Consider the following 23,583-nt stretch of genomic DNA (forward strand, 5'->3'; position numbering starts at 1 on the left):
CCTGAGGCTGTATCCTGGTTGGCCTTCTGCCTTTTCTCCACCCACGAGTAAGTGGAGGCACATTAAGAGACCTCAAGAGTCACATATGTGGGGGACAAACTGAGATTAATAATAAAACACGATGAAAATTATCTCAGCCCCAAGATGGCCTATTTCTATTGTAACATCAGAAATGGACTGATTCCAGCGGTTTGTAGCTTTCTGCCCAGGGTTGATGCTTGGCTGCTGAACCGGAAGGGTCTTTACAGCATTGGTGTGGAACGCAGAAGGGCTAGTGGTATAAATTGTGCAAGAATATCAAAGCCAAGAAGAAAGCAAATGTTCATGTCCCCTGTTCTCTGAAATCTGGCCATTGGCAATTTGAATAACCCTGATTTGACACACTCACCCCTCATGTTATTCCAGGCTGCCCACATAAGAGGGGAAGGCCTCTCCAGACAACAGGAAACATCCACCAACCGGTTGGTCCACTTTACTATCCTGAACTTTCTTAAGATTCTAGACTCTATCGGAATGCCCAGCAATAGATTTTTAATTACTATGTGTGACATCGCTTCTTACAGATGCTCAGTGGGACCAGAATGCAATGCTGGGGGGTCAGTCAAGAGCGCCCTAGGTGGAGCAAAACTCGCGGCGGACACCTGTTTCTAGTGCTTTTGGGTTTGGGGAGGGCTCAACAGGTCATGCCCGCGGGGTGCAGCGGGGTCTCTTTACTGGAGGTATCCTGTGAGCCACGGAGCTCTTGTCAAGGCCAGAGGCTACAAGAGCTCCCAGCTTCTGCTCACTCGGTCTGGAATGGGTTAAGTGCGGAGGCGCAGGAGCTGCTGCGGGCAGGCTCGGGGGCACAGTGCGCACTGGATCCACGCAGGGCTGGCTCAGCTGCAGCCCCTGCCTGCAGACGCCCCAAGCGGGAGGCGGCGGGCGGGGACCGCGAGGGGCACGAGCGCCCGGGTCGTGGGCGGCCTCCCAGCTCGCGCTCCCTCCAAGCGCAGGGCACACGCAGGAGTAGTCGGCCGCTGCCAACCCGTTGGCTGGCGCGCGTGCGGAGGAGCCCGGCGCGCTCCCGACGTCGGGAAAGCGCACAGAATCGCAGCGCTCGCACAGGTGCCTAGAGGGTTCGCTCGCCCCGGGACCGCTCGCACAGGTGCGCGCGAGTGGTCCCGTGCGCATGCGTGTCACACACCCCACGTCCCCCGGCCAGGCTGCGTGTCCTGGGTTCCGGTGGGTTGCAGGGGTGGAGGGAGAGCGGCGAGCGGCGAGCGGCGAGCGGCGAGCGGTGAGGTAGGGGCCCGGGCGCGGCCTGCGGGACTCCGGGAGAATGGAGGGACCTTGGGGGTGGTAGGCAGAAACGCTGCTCTTGGAGAGAAGTGGGGACTGGCTCCGGGTTCGGGGGACCGGGTTGCTCCAAGACAAGCACCGGGCGGGGCGTGGGAGGACGACGGGCGACAGTGAGTCGCCCGTGCGGGCCACTCCCTGGCGTGGGTCCGGTCGCTCCCCTCCTGCTGTTTGAGGCACTGGATTCTCTACTGAGGGGCTTGGGGTCTGGGCGAAGGCTCGGAATATGGACATGATTTGGCAGACCCGGGAGGGGACCCCCTAGGCTGTCCCTTGACGCCACGGGTAGTCTGCGGGACGCGAGGGCCACGGCACAGCTACACTATTCGTATGGGGAGCCTCGGCTCATAGAGCCAGACTGCGGGTCGGGGATGCCTGGTGGCCTGCGCGGGTACGTGCCTGACAGCACGGTGGGGAGGGGGTGGGAGGAGGAAAGCGCGCTGCATTTAAATTAGGACTGAGTGCGCGGCTCGCCTTCATCCCGGGAAGAGGCTGGGAGTGGAGCCCAAACCTTCCTGGAACCTTGCCAGCCCCCGCTGTGTGCCTGGGACAACCTCCTCCAGGGCGGTGGGGGCGGTTCCGCCGAGTTCCTCTCGGTTGGCCCGCTGCACCTGTAGCATTAGACCGGGAGGGGTTTCTCTCCAACATCATTTAGCTTTCCTAAAGAACGACTTATTTTCCCTTCTGCTGGAGTCTTTTCCAGAGATGGGAAAAATGAGCTCTTTCCTTCCTCTCACTTCCTCGGCAGCTTCTCTTGAAGTTCCCAGCACCTTTCAGCACCGAGTGCAGTGTCCTTGGTTCCCCGTGGGTTCCCAGCACCCCACTCCTTCCCACTGAATCACACTCAGTCTCTAATTAGTAACCCCCCACGGCTGTCAATGGCGCCCTTAAGCCTTTCATCCTGAGCGGTTCCTATTATTAGACACCCCCACCCTCTCCCCCCTGCAAGCCCTGCCAGACAGAAGGGAGCTTTCCCTGGTACCAGAGTTGCCGGGAAAAGCCAGAAAAATCCCCACAGATTGACTAGGCGCTCCAACTCTCCCTCCTGGTGTAACTCAGCTAAGGTTCCGGATGAGATAAAAGGTTTTCAGAGCTTTTCATATCAACTACGAGAAATGGCTCATCATATCATTAGAAAAATACAGAGGAGAAATACTTAAAATGCTTTGTTCATAGTATGTAAGGTCATCTCTGGTTTAGGAGGAGGGAGAGAGCATTAAGTGTGTCTTTCTGTACAAGCCTTTCCCAGCAACACCATTTTGGGGGCCATCACCCCCTGTGGGTCACAGGTTGGGTCGCATCACCACTCTATTCCCCCTTGGTCAATGGTCTCTGATGGGGTATGCTCGGTACGGTCCCGGCATGAACAAAGGGACTGATAGTGTCTCTCCCCTTGCAGCGCCCAGGCTCCCCCTTTGCCAGCGCTCCATCTAAGCTCATATTTCAGATGTTTCCTAAACACCACGGCATAGATTACTGTGTAATAACAGCTCGGTGCAAATCTGGATCCACTTAGGCAGTGGCACTGATTCTCCGGACCGCCCTGCATCGAGGCTGTGGTCAGAACAGACTGTGTCAGCTGGAAGTCAGGACTGCGTGGAGCAGAGCAGGCTGCCTCCAGTGGAAACCAGCCCAGTCTCCCATGAGTCCCTGTAATCCAGAGATGTTTGCCCTGTTCTGGAAGCCTTGGACTGCTGTCTCACTGACAGCCTTGGTTTCTAGCATTTCTCTTGAAATTATTGTGGTTATATGGCGCGAGAGTTGGTACCAGCAAGTGTTTGGAGAACGCTTACAGGGAGCAAGTTTTATAATAAAATGCAAACTTCTAGGAGTTTACACTTTGGAAACATTCTGGCTCCTGCTAGACATAGTATCATAATTAAATATTGCCTTGGAAACTGAAGGTACCCAGAGTTGGAGTCCTGGCAGTACTATTCAGTGATGTTTGTTGATGTCTGCTGCGAGTTTTGGTGTTAGGTACAGAATTCTGGGTAACAGACCCGGTCTCCCTGTCTGTGCATCTTAGACTCAAAATCAGAGAGAGGTATGAAGCATTTCCTCCCCATACTTGTGTAACATCTCTGAAGGGAGTGTATACATCCCATAAGTATACATAACGGAGGCTCCTTGTGTGGCAAGGGTGTGTGGCATGGGGCATTGAAGGCTTCATGTGCAAAGGCCCTGTGGTATGAAACAGATCACTAGAGAAGGTCCGAGAGGAGCACCTGGAGAGCCTGCCTTGGGTCTGTAGTTTCATTTCAGTTCATAGACATTGATGGAAGGTGGACATCGGGAGGCTGGGCGGAGTTGCTTGTGTCTCTCTTTTACAGAACTGAGATCCCATGTCAAAGGGAAATCCTGAAGTGGACGGTGTGGGTAATATGTTGCGTAAATAAAAAGGCTTGCAGGATGTTTGGTGTCCATGTCTTAGCTAAGAAGTCTTAGAGCCATGCAGCCTTGGTGTCTGTCTTCACTGCATCTGTGATCTCTGAGCCACATTCAGCTTTTACACAGGATTGGAGATAGGCTTTTAGATGCACAGGTCAGTGTAACCATTTAAAACACACATCCTGTGAGACTGAGCCTTTGTTTACTTCCCACCATAGGATGCGGGACCATAGGATAGTCCACCATCACGACTCCTGTTCAGGTCCTCAGGGCTGAGAAAACTCGGTGCCTTGGACAATAGCACTCATTCATTTTGCTTTCGGTCCTGCAGTCTCAGGAGTGGCATGCCTGCCAATCGGTGCCAGATGTGGCAGCCTAGAGGCAGGGCTTGATCACGGAAGGCTGCTATTCACTTCTGGCATGGCTGGACAGGGGCAGCTGGGCCTCTTGGATATGTCTGTCTGTGAGGAGCGCGTCCTAAGAAAGAGTCCCGTGGAAGGAAGCTGTGCCCCTTTTCCCGAGGAGCCTTTCAAGTCACAGTGTCATTTTCACCACAGTCCCGGCCTGTTGACTGGAGGAGGAGATGGAGTTCTGCCATTTCATACCCCAGGGAGAGCACTGCGTGGGTCACATCTACCGCACAGTGTCTTTGGAAAGTATCACCTGTCACAGTCCGACCTCCAGCTGCCAATTCAACCCCCACCACTACCCCGAGATAAGGGTAGAAAATCTCAATCCCTCACACTCTCGTGGGGTCAGAGTTTAAGTCCTGTTACTGGGTGAAGGAGCTGCCTTGGGCCTGAGTCTTCAATAGGACCACTTCCTATTCATTTGAAGACCTATCCATCAAAAAGGGAAGATGTTTGCCCGACACCCACAGGTACCACAGTGGGTACTATATAGGGTCATTGTTGATCTTGTCAGCATTCTTCAAACAGCCATGGGCGTGAGTGTCTGTGTGAGATTGTATGTGTGCCCTTGTGTGTGTGTGTGTGAGTGAGTGTGAGAGAGAGAGTGTGCATGTATGTATGTGTGTGTATGTGGGTGTATGCATGTGCTTGTGTGTGGATGCAAGTGTGCACATGTGTGCAAGAGTTTGTGTGTGTGTGAGAGAGAGAGAGAGACAGACAGACAGAGACTGGCGCTGTGACAAAATACCTGCCAAACAGTCTAAGGGGAGAGGGATTTATTCTGACTCAGGATTTGATCTATCTGGCTGGGTCGCATTCAGTTCAGAAGCAGCGAGCGGATGAATGTCACTGCCTTACACGCTTTCTTCAATTTTAGCACAAAGACGGTGCCTCCCACATCTAGGAAGGCTCTTCCCTTCAGAGGTGCATCTTCTGGATGATTCCAAATCCAGTCAGGTTGACAGTGAAGATGAGCCGTGACAAAGCCCCCCTAGTAAGGTGCAGCTCAGCAGGCAGGGGCTCCAGGTCCTGAGCTTTCCATGTGGTTGTTCTCCAGTCCTCATATTGAGGCGTGAACCTGGTTACGGTTTGGGTATAAAGTCCCTCCTGAAAGGCTGTCCTAGAGGCTTGGTTCCTGATGGCACATACTCGGTCCCTTGGAGGTTGGTGCTGCTCCTGTGCAAGCGCTGTTGGACTTGGTTCATCGTGAGTGCACCCTTCACATTTTTTTGTCTTGTGTAAGCAGCACTTGCCCCTGCCCCTCCCCCCGTGCTTTTGGCCATTCCTTGAAGCAGCACCAAGATCCGTGCCAGAAGCCATGCAGACAGCCAGTGCCATGTCCTTCCCCGTCCTCAGAGGTAAATAACTTTCTATGTTTTATAAACTTCCCAGCTCAGGTGTTTAGTTACAATCACAGGAAGTGGGTTAGCGTACCACAAAGAGCTGGTGGTGCAGTGTGTGCCTGGAGGCTGGGTTCTCTCTCCTGTAGACACCTCCATTTCCTTCTCCTAAACTGTGGACTGACCAGGTAAGGCGCTCCTCAGAGAACAGAGGACATCTGGATTTACTCAGTCTGTTGACTTATGCTAGTTTTGTCTCAAAAGTGCTCCAGGTTACAGTAGACTGGTGTTGGACCAAACATCCAGATAGTGGGACACACCTGCAGGAATGATAAAAGTAATCATTTTCCCATCTTTTGGTGGGAAGGGAACTGAGAGGAGGATGGGCCCCTTTCTCACAGATACCCTGAAATAACCAGGCACAAGCTAGCAGGTCCTCTGCCCTGCCCCCACAGTACCATCAGAGCCCAGCATGCTGTGTCATGTGGTGCCGCACTTCTCACCTCTAGTTGGAGCTGGCCACATCTCACTCCATCCAGGTTCTCATTGTCTTAAAATGCCCGGAGTTTCCAGCGGTCTCTGGGGAATCCATGCCGCTGGACAAAAGCCCCACCCACACATCCCGTCCTTCCAAAGTGCTTTCTTTGTCAGCCTTCTACAAGGCTGCAGCCAATACTGCAGGGCTTACAGTTCCCACTGGCATTAGCTCTACCAGAAAAAAGCCAGAGAGCCCTGGGCTTCTCTTCCCTGTTTTCTAGGGCCCTACTCAGTAGACTTGCTAAACAATGGAGTTTAAGGGAGGGTACAAAGAAAAGGATAAGATAGTCAGGACCTCAAACCACCAAACACCCAAGGAAAGGTGAGAGGAAATCCACCAGCGCTTACCTCATGCATAACATCGGTTAAATTCTCCAAAAAAAGCACATGGCAGCTATTTTCCAGACAAGATTCAACTAATGCTACCGTGAGGGACAGGCTTGTCTTCTAAGAATAATGCATGAAGTGAGGGGCAGAGAGTTCTACCCTGTGAAAGGGCTCACGGGACCGTGGGTGGCTGTGCTTGTGTCCAGTGAAACAAGTTATCTCGGGACCTTTACGGCCAGTCACAGGCACTCGTGCTGCAGATGCACATGCAGTGACGATGACGGTACTTAGAACAGTAGTCTTAGTCAGGGCGACTGTTGCCGTGCTGGTGAAATCACCAGGATCAAAAGCGGCTTAGGGGAGGGCAGGGAGTTATGTGACTTCCACTTTCACATCACTTACTCTTCATCATTGAAGGATGCCAGGTCAGGAGCTCACGAGGCAGGAACCTGGCGGGCAGGGCCTCGTGCAGAGGCCATCGAGGGTGCTGCCCACTGGCTTGCTCATCATGACTTACGCAGCCTGCTTTCTTATAGAACCCAGGGCCACCAGCTCAGGCTGGCACCAGCCACAACAGTCCTTTCCACCAATTATTAATGAGGAAAATGCCTATATCCCGATCTTACAGAGGCATATTCTCAGTTGAGTTCCCTCCTCTGATGACCGTAGCATGTGTCAAGTTGACATAAAACTAGCCAGCCAACAGCAATAATAATATAGAGATTGGTGTATCAGACAGGCAGTGGTAAGTTGCCGAACTCACTTGTTCTTGGGGCCAGGTGTTGTTTGGAAGGTTGACAGAGCAGGCAGGGTGCCCAGAGCTAGCAGGTATCTCCAGCCTCTCCTGTCCTTGGGACAGGAAGTGGCCTTCTTACTCTTACCCATCAGACCACAGATTCTGATATCCTCACCCACAGCCACGGTTAAGGTGTGCAGTGAAGAGAACCCCGCTCAGCTCTGTTCTGTTTTATATTCAGTCACCTAGTTACCTAGACTTTCATGTGACCACGCCAGGTGCCCCACCTCGGTCTTCCGTTCCAGTCTCCCCTTCCTGACATCCAAACAGGAAGTGTGGCTTTGCACACCAACTGTGATGAAAAGACTCACGTTTCCTCCCTGGACCCTAAGCAGTTAACACATGCTCTCCAGGCTGAGCAGGAAGCTCTGGTTCAATAACATCCTATGTTTGAGAGCTGAGCAGACAGTTCTCATAATGGAGGACCAGTGGGTGAGAAGAGCTATGAACCTGGAGGCCGGCTGGGGGCTCCGGTCTGGTTTCAGTTCGCCCCAGCCGTGTATTCTGCCACCTTGACTAGAAGGCACAGTTTTGGGACCCGCCTGTGTTTGGGCAGCCCTCATCCTGTTGCCACTGTGTGACCCTGCCCAAGTTGAACTGCCACAAACTCAAGAGCTTAGAACCTCAGAAATCACACCCTGGGAGTGTTCATTTCTATTTCCTGTATTTTGTTTGCCTAGAACACGATTAACCTCGTCAGTCACTCATCTGTCAGGCGCAAGAACATGGAATCCAATCGAGTCCTGTTGCCTGGTGACAATCTTACTTTGTCTGGGATTCTGTACCTTGCGTTTAGTGTAGGCCGGCTCACTCCACTGGAAAGTCTCCCACTGACGTATTCAGAGCAACACATTATAAACTAAAAGACTGAATAAAGAGCAAGTTGTCAAGGAAGGAAGCACTCCCGTTTCTGGGATTGAATATTATTGTTGGGCATTTGATGTTCACCCATTCCGAGAAACCCCTCGGCACAACGCCGGAGGAAACGCCCCTGCGCTGTACAAATGCATGCTGCACAAAAGACCCAGCCCACCCGCCTTCCCGTGTTCTCTCTATAAATGGCAGGCAGAACTTCTATAAAGTGTGTAAAGGACATTATAGAGTGACATCCAGAAAACTTTAACAAGTCAGGCTTGCGTTTGTGGGATTCACACAGCATGGTTTGTACAGCTTTTAGTTCATGGATTTGAACGTGAGGTTAGCAGTGCTGCAAAATAAGAATTAAAATAGTTTATCTTTTATCCACATCTGAAAGGAGAAAACAGACACTCCCCACCCCCTCATATCACGGGATGGATTCGTTCTTTAAAAGCCACTGATGGTCCTGCTTATAACCAAGGTGACAAAACTCTGTGGCCACTTAAGATCCTGCTGTCCCACAGGCCTCTCCCCCCACCCCCATTCCGCCCCAGGCTCTCTCTGGCTCCGGAGTAAATTTCATATCCTTTGAGAGCATCCCCTGGCCCCGAAGTCAGGTTCTGTCATGGTGTCCTAGGCCTGTGTCCCTGTTAGCTGATCATGGCAGCTGATTCTATTGGAACATGTGCTGGCTCAGTTTGTCTCCTCCTGATACAGCTCCTGGGGCTGAGGACTAACTGATGTCTGGTCCCAGTCTGGTGCTCGTTCCTCTGTACCCTGTGCGTGGCAGGTGCTCAGGTGCATCTGTCAATCACTGCCAGTGTTTTCCAGTGCTGAAGCATCAGCCAGCTGAGTGGATGGCTGGAAAAGCCGCAGGTTCGTCAGCCCAGCTGGTCTTTGTGACACTATGACCTGTCAGTGGTGAAACACTCAGTTTTGATTTGGGGTTCACAGAAGAGTTGACAATCAGGCTGACCCAGGCATTGCCAGTTGGGGATTGGATGTCACAGCTGTAAATGTGAGGTAGACTTAAAGTCTGTGCACCTTCTCCCCGGGGCTTAGTGATTCTGGGAGTTTGTGCTTTGTGTTTCTCCAGCTTCACTTGAGTCACCAAAAGGGGCAAACACTTAGGATTTCAGGATATTCTATTTGCGTCTGGGCGCGTGTTCTCATGTGGCAGGAGGGAGCACAGCTTGAGTAGGCTTTAAGTGAACTAGCACTTAATTCCAACCGCTTTCTGTCAACAATACAAATCTGATTCTGGTGGGTTTCTTCTGTACACCAGGTTTGAACAAACCCATCCTTGAGTGTTGGTCTTTACCCCCATCTGCTTCCAGGTGTGGTACACCATCTCATCACAGTAAAGATAGATCCCATAGGTTGTGAAGCTAATCCTTGTGTATGTCTCAGAATAGTTGGATATTAAAACATTCACAATCGGATGGAGGAAACAGATGGTTACATTTATTATCATCTCAGGACCTGATGTCCAACTGGATCAGTGAAAACGTAATCTCTCTAAGTGATACTTCAGATCCCCCCCCCCACCCCAATAGCTCTCATGTGGTGACAGTCAAGGGTCCTGGGGAGGAAGTCGTGCCTTCTCTCTATTACCCAGTGTGGACTGACCCTACATCAGTGCAAATCCCAGTGTTAGAGCCTAGTGGGGCTGGAGTCTGTGACCGCGTACAAACCTTTAAACACCACGACCCAGTGTCATGAGTTAGCTCACGTGGGCTTGGTAACTAAGGACTGGGAATGCCAGCTGCCTCAGCTGTCCTCTCCAAGGCCACCTGTGGACTGTGTGGGGACAATCACGGAGCCACTGCTGGGCTTTTTCCCATCCTTGGAGACTGTGCACCTAATATCTCTGAGCACAGACATTTCTTGTCTCTGAAGACGGCGGTAGCTGTTCTGGGTCCCCTGTGTGGTTATGCTGGTGGCTACAGCAGTGGGAGCATACCTGATGGGTGCTGGCAATACCCAGTGCCCAGACCTCAGATGCCTGCAAGCTGGATAAAGCAGGTTTGGGACCGGGCCCAGTCTAGTGTTCCCTCTTGCTTTTGATTGCTTTTGCTTTCCACTTCTTAGATCTTTTTACTTGCATGTTAAGTTATAACACACACACACACACACACACACACACACACACACACCACCCCAGCCAGGAAAAGTTTTCCCTTAATTCTAACTTAAAGTTTACTGGGGCCAATGCTGTCTTTGGTGCTGTCCTAAGCCTACCCCCAAGCCCCTCGTGACCTCAAGGTCTGCTCCAAGCTTGCCATAACACAGTTCTGTGACTGTCATTCCATTGGGGCCAAAGGAACATTTGCTAGGGGCGATATTCCTCCCCAAAGTGACAGTAAGAGAGCGGAACCTACTAGATTCAGTGCTTCTATCCTGGAGCTGGGATAACCAGCCGGGATGCCAACCCTCTGGAGTCCCAGCTCACAAGCAACAGACAGGCAAGGTTTTTGGAACAGCAGTAGGCGTGCCCTAGACACACTTAGGCAGCACCATGCCAGCTCTGTCTCGTGAGCAGAGAGGCACCCGTAGAGCCTGAAGAGTCTGTACACAGTGATTTGACTTTGGGGGTGGATGGCTTTAAAGCCATCTCCCCTTTGAAAAGTGCTCTCAGCAACATACTTTCTCAGAGAATGCTGACACCCTGGAGTTCAGCTGTACCTGTGAGCTTCTGAGAACTCCAGCCTCGGCTCTGGCCGATACACCAGAAAGCCGGAGAAGAGCCCCTACCCCAGCCACCAGCCTCCTTCCTTGTATAGCAGGAGTTGAGGTTCCCGTTTCTTGGGTTTGGGGTGTTTCCTGCAAACAGGGAAATAACTGTCAGTTGTTCTTCGGTGACTGTGGCCAGGCTGGGAGTGCAGGGGGAGCCGAGAAACCCATGCGAGCTCAGAAACCCATGGGAGCTCAGATGGTGGTGTCAGAACTGTGAGGGACGGGCGTAAGGAGCGATTGGGAGAGGAGTCTAAGCATGGGTGCTTCTTTGATGGAAAAATTTCACAAAGACCAAAGCTCCTACCAAACCTCACTGTCCCAGCTTGTATACATCTGAGACTTTCAAGGTGTGGCTTTTATGCTCTAAAATCTGCAAGTTGTATGATTACAAAAAACCCAAAGTGGTTTATTTCCTTGAATATGGAAACCCACTGGGTGTGATAGCACACACCTGTAAATCCCAGCACTAGGGAAGAGAGTAGGTCTCTAGCTTGAGGCCAGACAAGGCTGTGTGGCAGGGTAAAGTTCAGCATGGGCTGTAGAGTGAAATCTAGTTTCAGGGGAAATAAAAACAGGAGGACTTAGTGCAGTTATCCAAAGAAGCTGAGTTCTGCCTCACCAGCACACAGCACGGCCACCAACCCTGTTCGAGACCTGTCGTCGTCTCTCACATACATCACAGGGTGTGGTGTGTGTTGTTGTATACTTTGGGACATTTTTATACGGGTGCCTTATAAGCTGTTTTTTTATACCCCTTGTTAATGAAATGTTTCAGATTTCAGGGTCCTGGGGAGGGGGCAACACACTGAAGTGGCTTGTCCTTTTGAACAAGAGATTTATTACCTATTCATGTCATAGACATACAGTATGGCAGGGTATATAAAATGTTCAGACCTGTGTATCTAACGAGGGGCCTCTCAGAGGTTTCAGAGTGTGTGAGGGTCCGTCCTATGCCGTGTAGCTGATGGGCAGCCCACGGCATGCCCTTGTTGTTGCGTTGACTCCTGATTGCTATGTCTGTTAGCCACGGGTGGCCCTGACGGTGCAGGGAGTAAGCTTTCTTTTGGAGAGTCAGGATTACAGGTTCACAGACAGTCAGAGTGTGGCGCCTGTCATTTCTTTACAGGAACTGTGAGGGGGAATGGAGGATGACGGTGACAGGCTGCTGTATCTGCACACGGCTTCTGTAACCTTAGCCACACACAACAGTTGACGTTCATTCAGCTCCTTGCTGAGGACAGACCGATTACAGTGATCTTCCTCTTACTGAATGCCACGTTTTTATGAGTGAGATGAAAATGTGTATCACCAGTACCACACGGAGCTAAAACGGTCCTACATCAGCATCCTCTGGCTGTTGCACCTGAGGACGGCTGGGATGGGTGCAGGTGCCATGGAGCATGAGCTTATTAAGGGATAAGAAGTTTGGCTCACAGGAGAATGGAGGTTGCTAAACAGCTGCTGCACTGGCATGCACATCTCGCATCCTTGCCTAGCCACCATGTTGCGCTTGCGGGCACACACTGTCTCAAGAGCTGCTGAACAGGGAAGGCGCTGGTGGGTGGAGGGGAAAATGTGTAGCTTGTGGAAAGATACCATCGTGCATCTACTAGCCCAAGGACTCGGGCTGTGTTTATTGGTTCCTGACTATGAAGCACTGGGTCTGGGGAGCACAGACACTTTTCCGAGGAAACCCGTGGTCCTGTAGGTGTTGGGGACACAGGCACGATGTGGGAAAGACACGGGAGGTTTGTCTTTAAGTACATCGTATCATTGAAGTTTGCCTCAGGTTTGTAAGTCCATCAACAAACTTAAAGTGAGTTGGCTATAATAAACTGAAAGATTTAAAAAAAAAAAAACAACTGGCATTTTAGTGAAGCCTGGCATTTAATTTGGAATAAAGTGATACCCATATTAAACATATAGCCCAGTGTCCACACTGGGAAGCCACACACAATCCCATTTTTGATTCATATAAATGGCAAATAAGTGAACAAACAGAAACTTAATGTCGTTTACATACTTTTAGGGTCTAGAAGGTCATATTCTCACGGAGAAAATTTCGTGCAAATTATATATAATTAAGTCTCGCTATCGCGCATGACTTCCTGACTAGGTAAAAGGAGGCTTTCTTTCCCACCCATTTTCCTCCCCCGCTTCTGCAAGCTCCTTCCTGGACAGGCTGCATGTGGGGAGTCTGTCGTAGGGTCAAGAGCAGGCTTGGAGAGCTTCAGTTACTGCACCACAGTAGTAAGGGCGCTCTGCAGGAGACTCCAAGGAATTCCTCAGCCCAGAGCCAACCACAAAGCAGGGAAATTTCCACTTCCAAACCTCCATCTGGTTTAGAATTTCATGGGAATGGTCTTAGCAGAGCTACAGCTGTCTGAGTCTTTTTCTGTATTCTGTTTGCTTAAACTTTCGTAACTTCTTAAGGCTGGTATAGCTTCCGGTTAATACTCTGATATCAACATGGCTATTCCAACTGAACAGCTAACGTTGCTTCCCTGAATGTGGCTCTACACAAGGACAGGAGAGAAGTGGGTTCGCACCAGCGTCAGAAAGCTCAGTCACTCATTCCCACAGACAGACTGTCAGGAAGCCATACCTGGGGCTTCTGGGTTGACTGCTCGTTTCCAGGTTAAGCCTCTGTAATGGGTTCCTTGCTCCTATGGGGAAGTTCGACAACCCAACTCTTCTCTGAGAGCTGTGCCACCAGCCTGAGATCCCAGCTGAGGTAAGGAGAGTTTGAAGTGTGACATCGTCGACTCTGACAGCGTGACTGTCAGGTTGCTCGGAGCCTGGGCAGAGCCAGCTTCACACAGGTATGGATGACAAGTTTTGCTGCGTTCGTAGGGCGTGTGCTGCTGGCTGTCACAGGGTGATGTTGGGGGATTCTTGCTTGAGGAGGGGGCAAAGTGAGGCAACAGCTGTGTCATGCTCAGACCACAGGACTCAGTCCACCCGCCCTGCCGTCTGTGTCGAGGGCAGCATGGGACACCAAGGGATTCAGTATGATACTGTTAAAGCCATGCTCTGGAAATGGGCGTCCACAAGGCATGATGATGGTGGTGTGTGTGTGTTGGGACTAAGGGTTTTACTGCTGTGAACAGACACCACCACCAAGGCAATGCTTACAAGGACAATATTTAATTGGGGCTGGCTTACAGGTTCAGAGGTTCAGTCCAGTATCATCAAGGCAGGAGCATGGCAGTGTCCACACAGGCATGGTGCAGGAGGAGCTGAGAGTTCTACATCTTCATCTGAAGGCTGCTAGCAGAATACCAGCTTCCAGGCACCTAGGATGAGAGTCTTAAAGCCCACACCCACAGCAGCACACCTACTCCAACAGGTTCACACCTCCTAATGGTGCCACTCCCTAGGCCAAGCATATTCAAACCATCACAGGTGCTAAGAACATACGGTTATAGAGCATGCTTTTGGAGGTAACTGAGTTTCCTTTCCCTGACCGAGTAGGAGCTGGAGTCGGTTCTATCCCCAGCCTAGTGGACAGAGACAGGCCCCGAAGGTGTGCACCAGACAGTACACTGCCTTAGCATAGCCTCCGCATGCAGAGTGTGCTCGCTTATTGAACCTTCTCTCAGGCTTTATACTTTCTATTTAAATGGCCGACCTCAAGCTTCCCTTTTAGAGTCATCTGTTGCTTGGCTCCTCTTCCAGGCTGTGAAGGGACATAGAGATACCATGGGCTTATCCGTACATTCCAGGGACCATCAAGCCAGGGAACCAGGTCTTTCTGAGACCACTTCCCAGATCAGAAAATAAGGTTGATGGTCTGCTCTCTAGCCCAGCTTCTGTCTCATACAGTGAGGTTTCCAGACATTTCCACACGAACACACCACATGTCCTGCTTCTGACTACAGTTTCCTTCAGTGGCTAAGCCCAGAGGAAGAGCTCGACAATCTCTGGGGTGCTGGGGTACCTCCCTGTGTTCATAGTCACCCCCACATGCTCATTGCTATGGGCCAGCAAGTCCCTCTGTTCCCTGGACTGATGGAGCTGGGTGGAGGCTTCACTGGGGTGGTCACAGATCAACCAGAGAACATCATGATCGATGTCCTCCTTCTTGGAATCTTCTGACTCAAGGTTTCGGGATCCCAAACTCCCTTAATGTTACATCTCTGGAGGCTCTTACTGCAGTGTACTGGGAGTGGGGGAAGGGAGGGGAGGGGAAATGCCATGTGAAAGATCTGGCATGGAGGGAAACGAACGTCTCCAAGTTCCACGATGAATATCAGTGGCAGAGTGGCTGGAGGTGCCGGGTGTGGGTGGGCAAGCTGTGCACCACATATTTCTATGTTATCTTCTTCACAATAACAAATACCCGATAAACAAGGGAAGAGTGTCGTTTAGGGCTGGTGAAATGGCTCAACGGTTAAGAGCACTGACTGCTCTTCTGGAGGTCATAAGTTCAAATCCCAGCAACCACATGGTGGCTCACAATCACAGTAACTAGAAACAAATAACCTATAGGCTGGAATGAGCGGGGGGGGGGGGGGGGAGTGAGGGGACGGGGGAGCAAGAGGGAGAAAGAGAAGGGGAAAAAAGTGTTGTTTGGGCTTGCTGCAAAGGGTCATGGTCCATTACATGGGGTGGGTGTGACAGCAGGGGCTTTGTCTATGGTGGTGACAGCCTGCCCAGGGTTTGTCATGGCCTGGAAGAAAGCTAGGTGGGAGACGGACGGGCTCTAACCCTCAAGCTATAGCCCCAGCTCCTAAACAGGCAAATATATATCCAGGACAGCAACGAATGTGGCCCAAATCAAATTCATAACTTCAAACAGGAGGGTTTGAAAAGAACGTTTAGGGGGTGGGTTAATGTGACTGTGCAGGTCTCCCCAAGGAACTCTGTAGATGGCAACATCCTATTGCAGTGTGAAAGGGTTGGGCGTGCCTGCTACTTCAGACACCCACAGCCACCTCTAGCAGCAGCACTAGCTGGGAACTGTGCATTCAAACCTAAGCCCTTGAGGGACAGCTCACACTAAACCCTATCGGCACTTGTGTGATGGTGTGCGAGAATAGCAGGACATGAGATGTGTAAGGAAAGCACCGGAATGCTGCGTCTCCATTGCCTAGGGGGGCAAGTGATTCTCCACAGAAGCGCCAGGCCTGAGTCAGCTCTGCTTTTCTCATTTACCCCCTTCAGAAGGCTGGAGTACAACTGGACCACAATAACCCACTCCTCAGATTGCCAGCAAGGCAGGGAGTCATAGGCCAGTGTGTGCCAGGGCAGGAGAGCTCCGCCTAGTGTTCTGTGGGTCCTGATACCCGCCCACACCTTCCTTGGTTGCCTTCACGCTATTTGGCAGTTGCCTCTCTGAGGAAGAGACCTGATTGCAATGATGACCACAGGGGTAGCAGGTGGAGCCTCGGGGTCAGATCCTTGGCTGAGGACGATTTCAAATATTTGACACCTATTTATTTTTGTAATTGAACGAATTGTAGTCCAGAAAAGCCAAGGGGACTGCCGATGCATTAGTAAAGTTAGCAAGGTTTTGTAGCCACACTGCGCTTCCTCAGCACAAGGTCTTGGTTCTCACAGTATACTTCTTCAAGATGAAGTCTTGGTTCTGAACGTCATTCTACTGGGTTAAAACTTGACACTGATAGCTGACTACTTCCATCTTGCATAACTAGCCACGTTATCGGTCATCGGGTTTACTGTGGCTGGAGTCTCTTTTGGTAAAATACCTACTGCCAGAACTGGGTTCTTTTTAGTTCTGTGCCTGGAGGAAGGCTGACTCATTATTTATTTCCTGTCCTCCAAACTCCAGTGATGATTGGACACGTGGCCGCCAGACTAGAGTGCTAACTGCATCTGGTGGAGGGTCTGGGGTAAAAAGCATTTCACTCAACAATGAAACTCAAATCTTCCCTCTTTCCTTCTGCAAACAGGAGCAAGAAATCGGAGAGTGATGTGGGAACCTGACGAGGAAGGAAGCAGCAGAGGCTTCCGATGACAAATGAGGAAAACCTGGGTACACACAGGAGCTGCCTTTCCAGACACTCGCCCATAGGTGGAGTGGTTCCCTGGGTGATCAGTGTGGGTGCAGAGCTGCCACCCAGATTCAGACACACACTTCAGCGGAATTCTGGGCTTCACAGCTGGAGTCTATAGAACAGAGCTGAAGCTAAGGATTTAAATGTGGCCACAGCCTATGGAGAATTTGTTGGTTCTGGGTCTACAGTACTGTGATACAAGGTGACTCAGTGGGTCCACATAGAGACCAAGGAAGGCTATGCTGTGGACCAGACACACTTAACCTCAGTTCTCCAAAGGAGCAACACAAGGCAGCCTCAGCTCAGGGCTGTCGGACGGACGTTCAAACTGCAAAAAAATCAAAACAAAGCAAAAAACAAAACCCTCAGTTGCCACCAGGCTGGCTCACCTCCGCCCCAACGGATATAGCCTGAGTTGAGGTTCCCCTTTTGAAAGTTCAGAGAGAGTTGGGCGTGTCCTCCTCACAAGAGAGGAGAGTAGGAAGGGCAAGGTGGGAGTGGCGTGAACAGGGAGGGGGTGGACAGATGTGAAATCTGATCTGGTGCCAAGGAAAGGGTACGTGCTGCCAGAGACCCCAGGGCAAAGCTCAGCCTCCACCCGGCATATGTAGCTCCTGAGCTGGCCGACTGCACACAACACAACCTGGTCATGGAGAACTCGGTGGCGCCTTTCGTCCTCTATCCGGGAACTGAGGCCAGGACTCCGGGAGAGGACAGCCTGCCTCTGCCAGCCGAGGAAGAGGGCGCTGCGTCCCCAGCGCAGACACCCTGCAGTCTCAGCGCCTCACTGTGTTTCAGCTCCGGGGACGATTCCCCGCCGCAGTCTCGCGCCTCTGCCGCGGAGGGCTCTGAAGCCTCTCCGCCTTCCCTCCGCAGCGACCTGCGTGTGGTGGAGACGCAGTGGGATGTCAGCAGCGCCGCGTCCCCTGAGTCCCCGGAGGAGTGCGCGCGCCCGGAAGAGCCCGCTTCGCCGGAGGAACCCCCTTCCCGCCACGAGCACGCGCGTCCCGTGGGGCTCGAGTCTTTAGACGAGCTTGGGGAGCCCGTGCCTGTGCCGCCCGGGATCGGGTCCGTGCACGGAGAGCCCGACCTGGTCATCGAGGTGGCCGGTCGCCGGTTGCGAGCTCATAAGGCGGTGCTGGCGGCGCGCAGCGACTACTTCCGCGCGCGCGCGTCCCGGGACGTGCTGCGGGTGCAAGGCGTGAGCTTCACCGCCTTGCGGCTGCTGCTGGCCGACGCGTACAGTGGGCGCATGGCGGGCGTGCGGCCCGACAACGTGGCCGAGGTGGTGGCCGGCGCGCGCCGCCTCCAGCTGCCCGGCGCTGCGCAGCGCGCCACCGAGGCCATGGCGCCGCAGCTGAGCCTGGACAACTGCTACGAGGTGCTGAGCGCAGGCAAGCGGCAGCGGCTGAGCGAGCTGCGCGACGCCGCCTACCGCTTCATGAGCGACCACTACCTGGAGGTGCTGCGCGAGCCCGCAGTCTTCGGCCGCCTGTCCGGTGCAGAGCGCGATCTGCTGCTGCGGCGCCGCCTGGGTACGGGCCGCGCCTGTCTGCTGGCCGCCGCGCTCGGGACGACCGGGGAACGCTCGGGCAGTCGACCGCAGAGCCCGTCTGGGGACGCTGAGTCGCGCGGGGACGCGGCCGTTTATTGCTACCAGGCGGAGGCCGGGGAGTGGCGCGAGCTGACACGGCTGCCCGAGGGCGCACCGGCGCGGGGCTGCGGCCTCTGCGTGCTCTTCAACTACCTCTTCGTGGCGGGCGGTGTGGCTCCTGCGGGTCCCGATGGCCGCGCGCGCCCGTCGGACCAGGTGTATTGCTACAACCCGGTCACCGACTGCTGGAGCACTGTGCGGCCACTGCGCCAGGCGCGCTCGCAGGTGCAGCTGCTGGCCCTGGACGGCCACCTGTACGCCGTGGGTGGTGAGTGCTTGCTCAGCGTGGAGCGCTACGACCCACGAGCTGACCGCTGGACCGCGGTGGCCCCGCTTCCCCGGGGCGCCTTTGCAGTGGCCCACGAGGCTGCCACCTGTAACGGCGAGATCTATGTGTCCGGGGGCTCGCTCTTCTACCGCCTGCTCAAGTATGACCCCCGGCGCGATGAGTGGCACGAGTGCCCATGCAGCAGCAGCCGAGAGCGCTCTGCCGACATGGTGGCCCTCGACGGCTTCCTCTATCGCTTTGACCTGTGTGGGAGCCGCGGTGATGCTCAGGCTGCAGTAGGTTCAGGTGGCGGGGTCAGTGTTTTCCGCTACCATTGCCTAGCCAAGCAGTGGAGCCAGTGTGCTGCACACCTGAGGCCTCCCGGCGCACCCGCAGGCCTCCAGCCCTTTCGTTGTGTTGCCCTGGATGGTACCATCTACTGTGTAAGCCGCGCCGGAACCTGGCGTTTCGTGCCTTCTCAGGACACTGAGGCTGGCAGCGAGATGGGACCTGGTGGCAGCTTTGAGCCTGAGCCCCTGGGATCCCCCCTGGATGTCCGGGGTGTACTCTTTCCATTTGTACTCAACCTGCCTGAGAAACCGGACCGCGGGGAGCAGGGTACAGCCTAGGACAGGATCAGCTAGGCAGCTCCACTGTCCAGCATTGGGGGGAGGGTCTGAGAAGAATGGGCTACCCTCCCAAGTGGGGAAGGAAGGGCAAAGAGGTCTCAGGAATGGAGGAAGCGGAAAGGCCACAGTGCATCATCATGCAGACGCTTTGAGAGTAAAAGAAGCTTCGCTGGCTCTGAAGACATTTTTGCAATGCTGATTTAAGCCTTGCTTTGCAGTTCTGGATTCTGCTCTTGCTTTGCTTGTTTAGTGGGGGTTCGTAGCTTAGAGTGTGGGAAGATACAGATAAGCCATGTGTAAGGGAAGAAGGAGTAGAAGAGGCCACGGATAAAGTGGGATGCAGGTGCGGACTCAGGTGTAATGAGGAGCCTGCCCAGTCCCCTCCTTACCACCCACCAGTGAGTGCAAGGTTCTTAAACCTGACCAGGGTCCTGAAGTAGGCCAGGTATCCTTGCAATGGCAGAGAGAAGGTCACACCCCGATCCGAGGTTTAAAACCATAACTTATAAGATCTGCCCAACCTAAAAAGTTCACCGAGTGTTTGCAAGTTTTTGCAGGCTCAACTTCAAAAAGTTAATTTATCAAGTACTGAAGGCAAGTCATTGTTGACCAGCAGAGTTGCCTTCATTGATGGAAATATTAACAAGTAGCACGCTGACTGGGGAAGGGCGGCCAGCAAGGGTGAAAGGCCCTCAGGTCAGGGTGCTCTGTCAGCTCTGCGAGCTCACCCACTTTCCTGTTTTAGAATGATCTAGGGCTTTTTTTTTTTCCTCCCTAGAACAAGGAAGTTAAAATCATGTTTTGACAGTTGCACGCTTTGAACTCTTTGCTTGGTTATGTTTTGAATGTGTACCCTCTGTGATTCCGACGAGGGAGATTAATTTACAACCACCTCGAAGGAGGGGTGTGTGGGGTGACATGTAGGAGGAAAATGAGAAACACCCGCATTTTGAATGTAGGAGAGCAAGTCAGTGCCATCTATTTAAGTAACAAAGTGCCCTGCTAGAGTCGGAAGGAGACTCATACTTAGACAAGGTTGCAAGGACCAAAATCAAGTCCGTCTGTTTTCTCTCATGGGTTAGGGTGTTGTGCATTTGAGAATACACAGGCAGGGTTGTTTAAAGAGAGGTTAAGGACAAAATACAAGCTTCTTGGATGACTGGTTTAGATCCCATGCCTAGCCCACTGTGATATAACAACGGGGCTCCTAAGCATTCAGAGTTTCTGGAACATAGAGGAAACTGCATTCACCCCACCATCTCTATAGAAATCATTAGTTAGCTGGGAACTAGGTTATGCTCTGAAAGGTCACAGTGAAGTGTGTTTAGAAACAGCCAGTTTGAATCTTCTGCATGACCCAGGGGAATGGGGTTTATAGTTCCTGTTTGTGCGTTCTGGTCTCTCTGTGCTTGTTCGTGGTTACTCATAAACCAAGAGAATGTCTTGGCAACTTGGTTCATCATCTTAAGAAAAACAGACTTCCTATTGCGTGGTTTTATTGCTCTTTGAGGGGCGTCCTGGGGAAAGGCTTGCAGATGAGCAAAGGGAGACAGTACTTAGAGACACACCTTTCATCTCTTAAGTACCAGGCTTACAGAATGCTATCATGTGACCCTGGCCTGAGAAACCATTCCTCTGACATTCACTTTTGAAATTGGGCCTCTGGGGTGACATGTCCCCGGAGAGGACAGATGGACACCAGACAGAAGAGACTTCCCGTGCACATCGTGCCCCACAGAACACAACACACCCAAGGAAGTCAAAAGGATAAATGTACTTATTTGCAGATCTTGAAAGAACCTTAGTTCGTTGATTGAGAAGAGAGGTGTGGCCGATCTGTTTTTTGAGAACATACAGAATATCTTGTGTTTCGTTTGTGAACTGTGGCTCCCCCCCATTGAAAACAAATGCTACGGGCCCTGGCACATCTCAGCAACCATGCATTTTGTTCCTGGGATCTGGAAGATTTACTACCCATCTATCTGTCTTAGATTCATTTCTTGTTGATAATAAGCAACTTAAGGAAGAGAGGGTTTATTGTGGCTCAGAGTTCAGGTTACAGTCCACCGTGCTGTGAAAGTCCCAGGGCGGGACAGGTGCTACTGTCCCCGCAGACATGAGGCAGCATTTGATGCCTTGCCTGTGATGGTTTGGTTGTGGTTGACCCAGGGAGTGGCACTATTAGGAGGTGTGGCCTTGTTGGAGTGGGTGTGTCCCTGTGGCACAGGCTTAAGACCCTCATCTCATCTGCTTGGAAGTCAGTCTTCTAGCAGCCTCCAGGTGAAGATGTGGAACTCTCAGCTCCTCCTGCACCACGCCTGCCTGGACGCTGCCATGCTCCCACCGTGATGGTAATGCACTGAGCCTCTGAACCTGACAGCCAGCCCCAATTACATATTGTCCTTTGAAGAGTTGCCTTGGCTATGGTGTCTGTTCACAGCAGTAGAACCCTAACAGACCCTGCGGCTCAGCTCCCTGTCTCCATTCCAGTTAATGTAATCAAGGCGCATCCTAAGAGACCCACCTTCCAGGTGATTCCAGATTCTGTCAACACCAACCTTTGCCCCCACAAGCCGGAGCGAACTCGACAAGGTATTGGCTCCCGGTAGGGGAGCCGGCTTTGCTGAGATGTGTCTCCAGTGTGTGAACCAGGCAGGTGCTTCCTACGTGCTGGTCACATTCTGCCTCTGACTCCACCTAGGAGTTTGGTTGGCATGAGCACAGATCTGACTGTAAAACAAGGCTAAGGTGCTTGGGACACCCATTCTCAGTTCTTAGGACATTAACCCTTGTACAGGGCCACCCCAAGTGTTCGAAAGGTCAGCACTGTCTTAAAGAGTAAATGATTGATAGACACACCGAGATTGACCTTCTGTTTGGTTGACGGGGAATTACATTTATATTGCCAAGGTTTGTTTGGAATCTTAGCAACGAGCTAATGTTTCTCCTTTCTGTTTTGTTCTTTGGTCTGGGACAAGCCCCACCTCTAGTGCGGATTCTTGGCTTCTCTGTAGACTTGGAATGCTGTGATTCTGCTTCTAAGGAAATGATGGCAGGAGTTTCTTTTACTCTAAGGAAAATGAATGTTGTGGAAATCTTGTTGGCTGCTTAATTTCTTGTATTGGTTTTGTTGCACAGGGGGAAAAAAGGTGTCCGTCTAGTCCTGGTGGTGTCTGTGCTACTTGTTAGCAAACTTTGTCCAGTGTTGGATCTCTGAGGGCGTGCTGGTCTCTGCTGAAGTCAAGGTAGAGTCAGGACATGGTAGTTTGGAATGTCTCAGTGGCAGATGTGAGCCCAATAGCTCTTTGGTGTAGGTTTCACTTTAGGAGCCCTCCCTAGCTTACAGAAAGTTTTCATTTTGATACTTATTTTTTTTAAAGTCTCCATTTCTTTTTTTAATATTATTCACAAGAAGGTAACGACTCCAGCCGAAAGTGGAACTCTGTCGGCACTCTGGGTGCATCTGTGTTTACCCGAGCAGACGGTCAGATGCTTGGCCCACATCCAAGAAGAAGAGGCCTCGCCGTGAGATGCTGAAGGCCCTGGCAGGACACGGGTCCTGGCAGCAGCCTCACCTGGCAGGCTTGGGTTGAAGTCAAAGTCTGAGCGGATTCCAATGTGAGGTTGCACTCCCCTGCCCCGTCATGCTTGGTAAAGCTCTGACTAGTACCTACCACTAACTAGTACCCATATGCCTCCAGTTACTAAACATAGCACCTGTTTGAGGCTGTCGCTGGATGTGCTGACGCTTGAGTTTCACCCTAGGCATAAAAGCTGTAAAACCTTGTATGTTTGTCACCTGTGCCAAGACGAAATAAACCGTGCGGAAACTTCCAGCACTCCTGAAACGTTGCCTTGCTTGCTTCTCTCTCTGACCTCCCGACCCCCCAGAACGACAGGTATGGTGTACCCCAGTAATAACTGGGCTCTAATGACTCTCTAGAGACCTAGGGTTTTGTTACTGCAGCCGGTTGCTGCGGCTGCTGAGGTTTCCTCTACCTCAGTCAGCTTCAGGATGTTCATGACCTCCATGTTTTCACCCGTCCTCACAGCTAGCCAGGTTACAGCCTAGCCCTGCCCTGGTCACTTGAGAGGCTGAGGTTATGTGGTATTGTAAGATTCATGATGCTGCCAGAAACCAAGGAGTGTTCACTGTATGCCAAGCAAGGCCAAGGGATGCACAGAGGGGCGGGGTGGCCAGGATAGAGTGAGAGTGGGCGGAGGCAGGCCTTTGCTGAGCCTCCTTTAGGGGACAGGCAGAGCAGACCGCTCATTGTTGACAATC

General features: G+C 52.2%; 1 protein-coding gene across 2 annotated transcripts; it reads left to right on the top strand.

Annotated features, from left to right (window-relative positions):
- The first annotated feature begins 984 nt into the window (after window positions 1-984).
- Kbtbd11 (kelch repeat and BTB domain containing 11) lies at window positions 985-23,150 on the top strand. 2 transcript variants are annotated; one of them, XM_052161938.1, is made up of 2 exons: window positions 985-1,104; window positions 16,643-23,150. In XM_052161938.1, the coding sequence occupies exon 2, from the start codon at window positions 17,397-17,399 to the stop codon at window positions 19,296-19,298; it is 1,902 nt and encodes a 633-aa protein (XP_052017898.1). In that variant the 5' UTR covers window positions 985-1,104; window positions 16,643-17,396; the 3' UTR covers window positions 19,299-23,150. The 2 variants fall into 2 exon arrangements, with proteins under 2 accessions (XP_052017898.1, XP_052017897.1); XM_052161937.1 differs by lacking the exon at window positions 985-1,104 and adding an exon at window positions 1,146-1,281.
- Window positions 23,151-23,583: the final 433 nt, after the last annotated feature.

The sequence above is a fragment of the Apodemus sylvaticus genome, chromosome 18, assembly GCF_947179515.1.
Source record: "Apodemus sylvaticus chromosome 18, mApoSyl1.1, whole genome shotgun sequence".
Classification (NCBI taxonomy): domain Eukaryota; kingdom Metazoa; phylum Chordata; class Mammalia; order Rodentia; family Muridae; genus Apodemus; species Apodemus sylvaticus.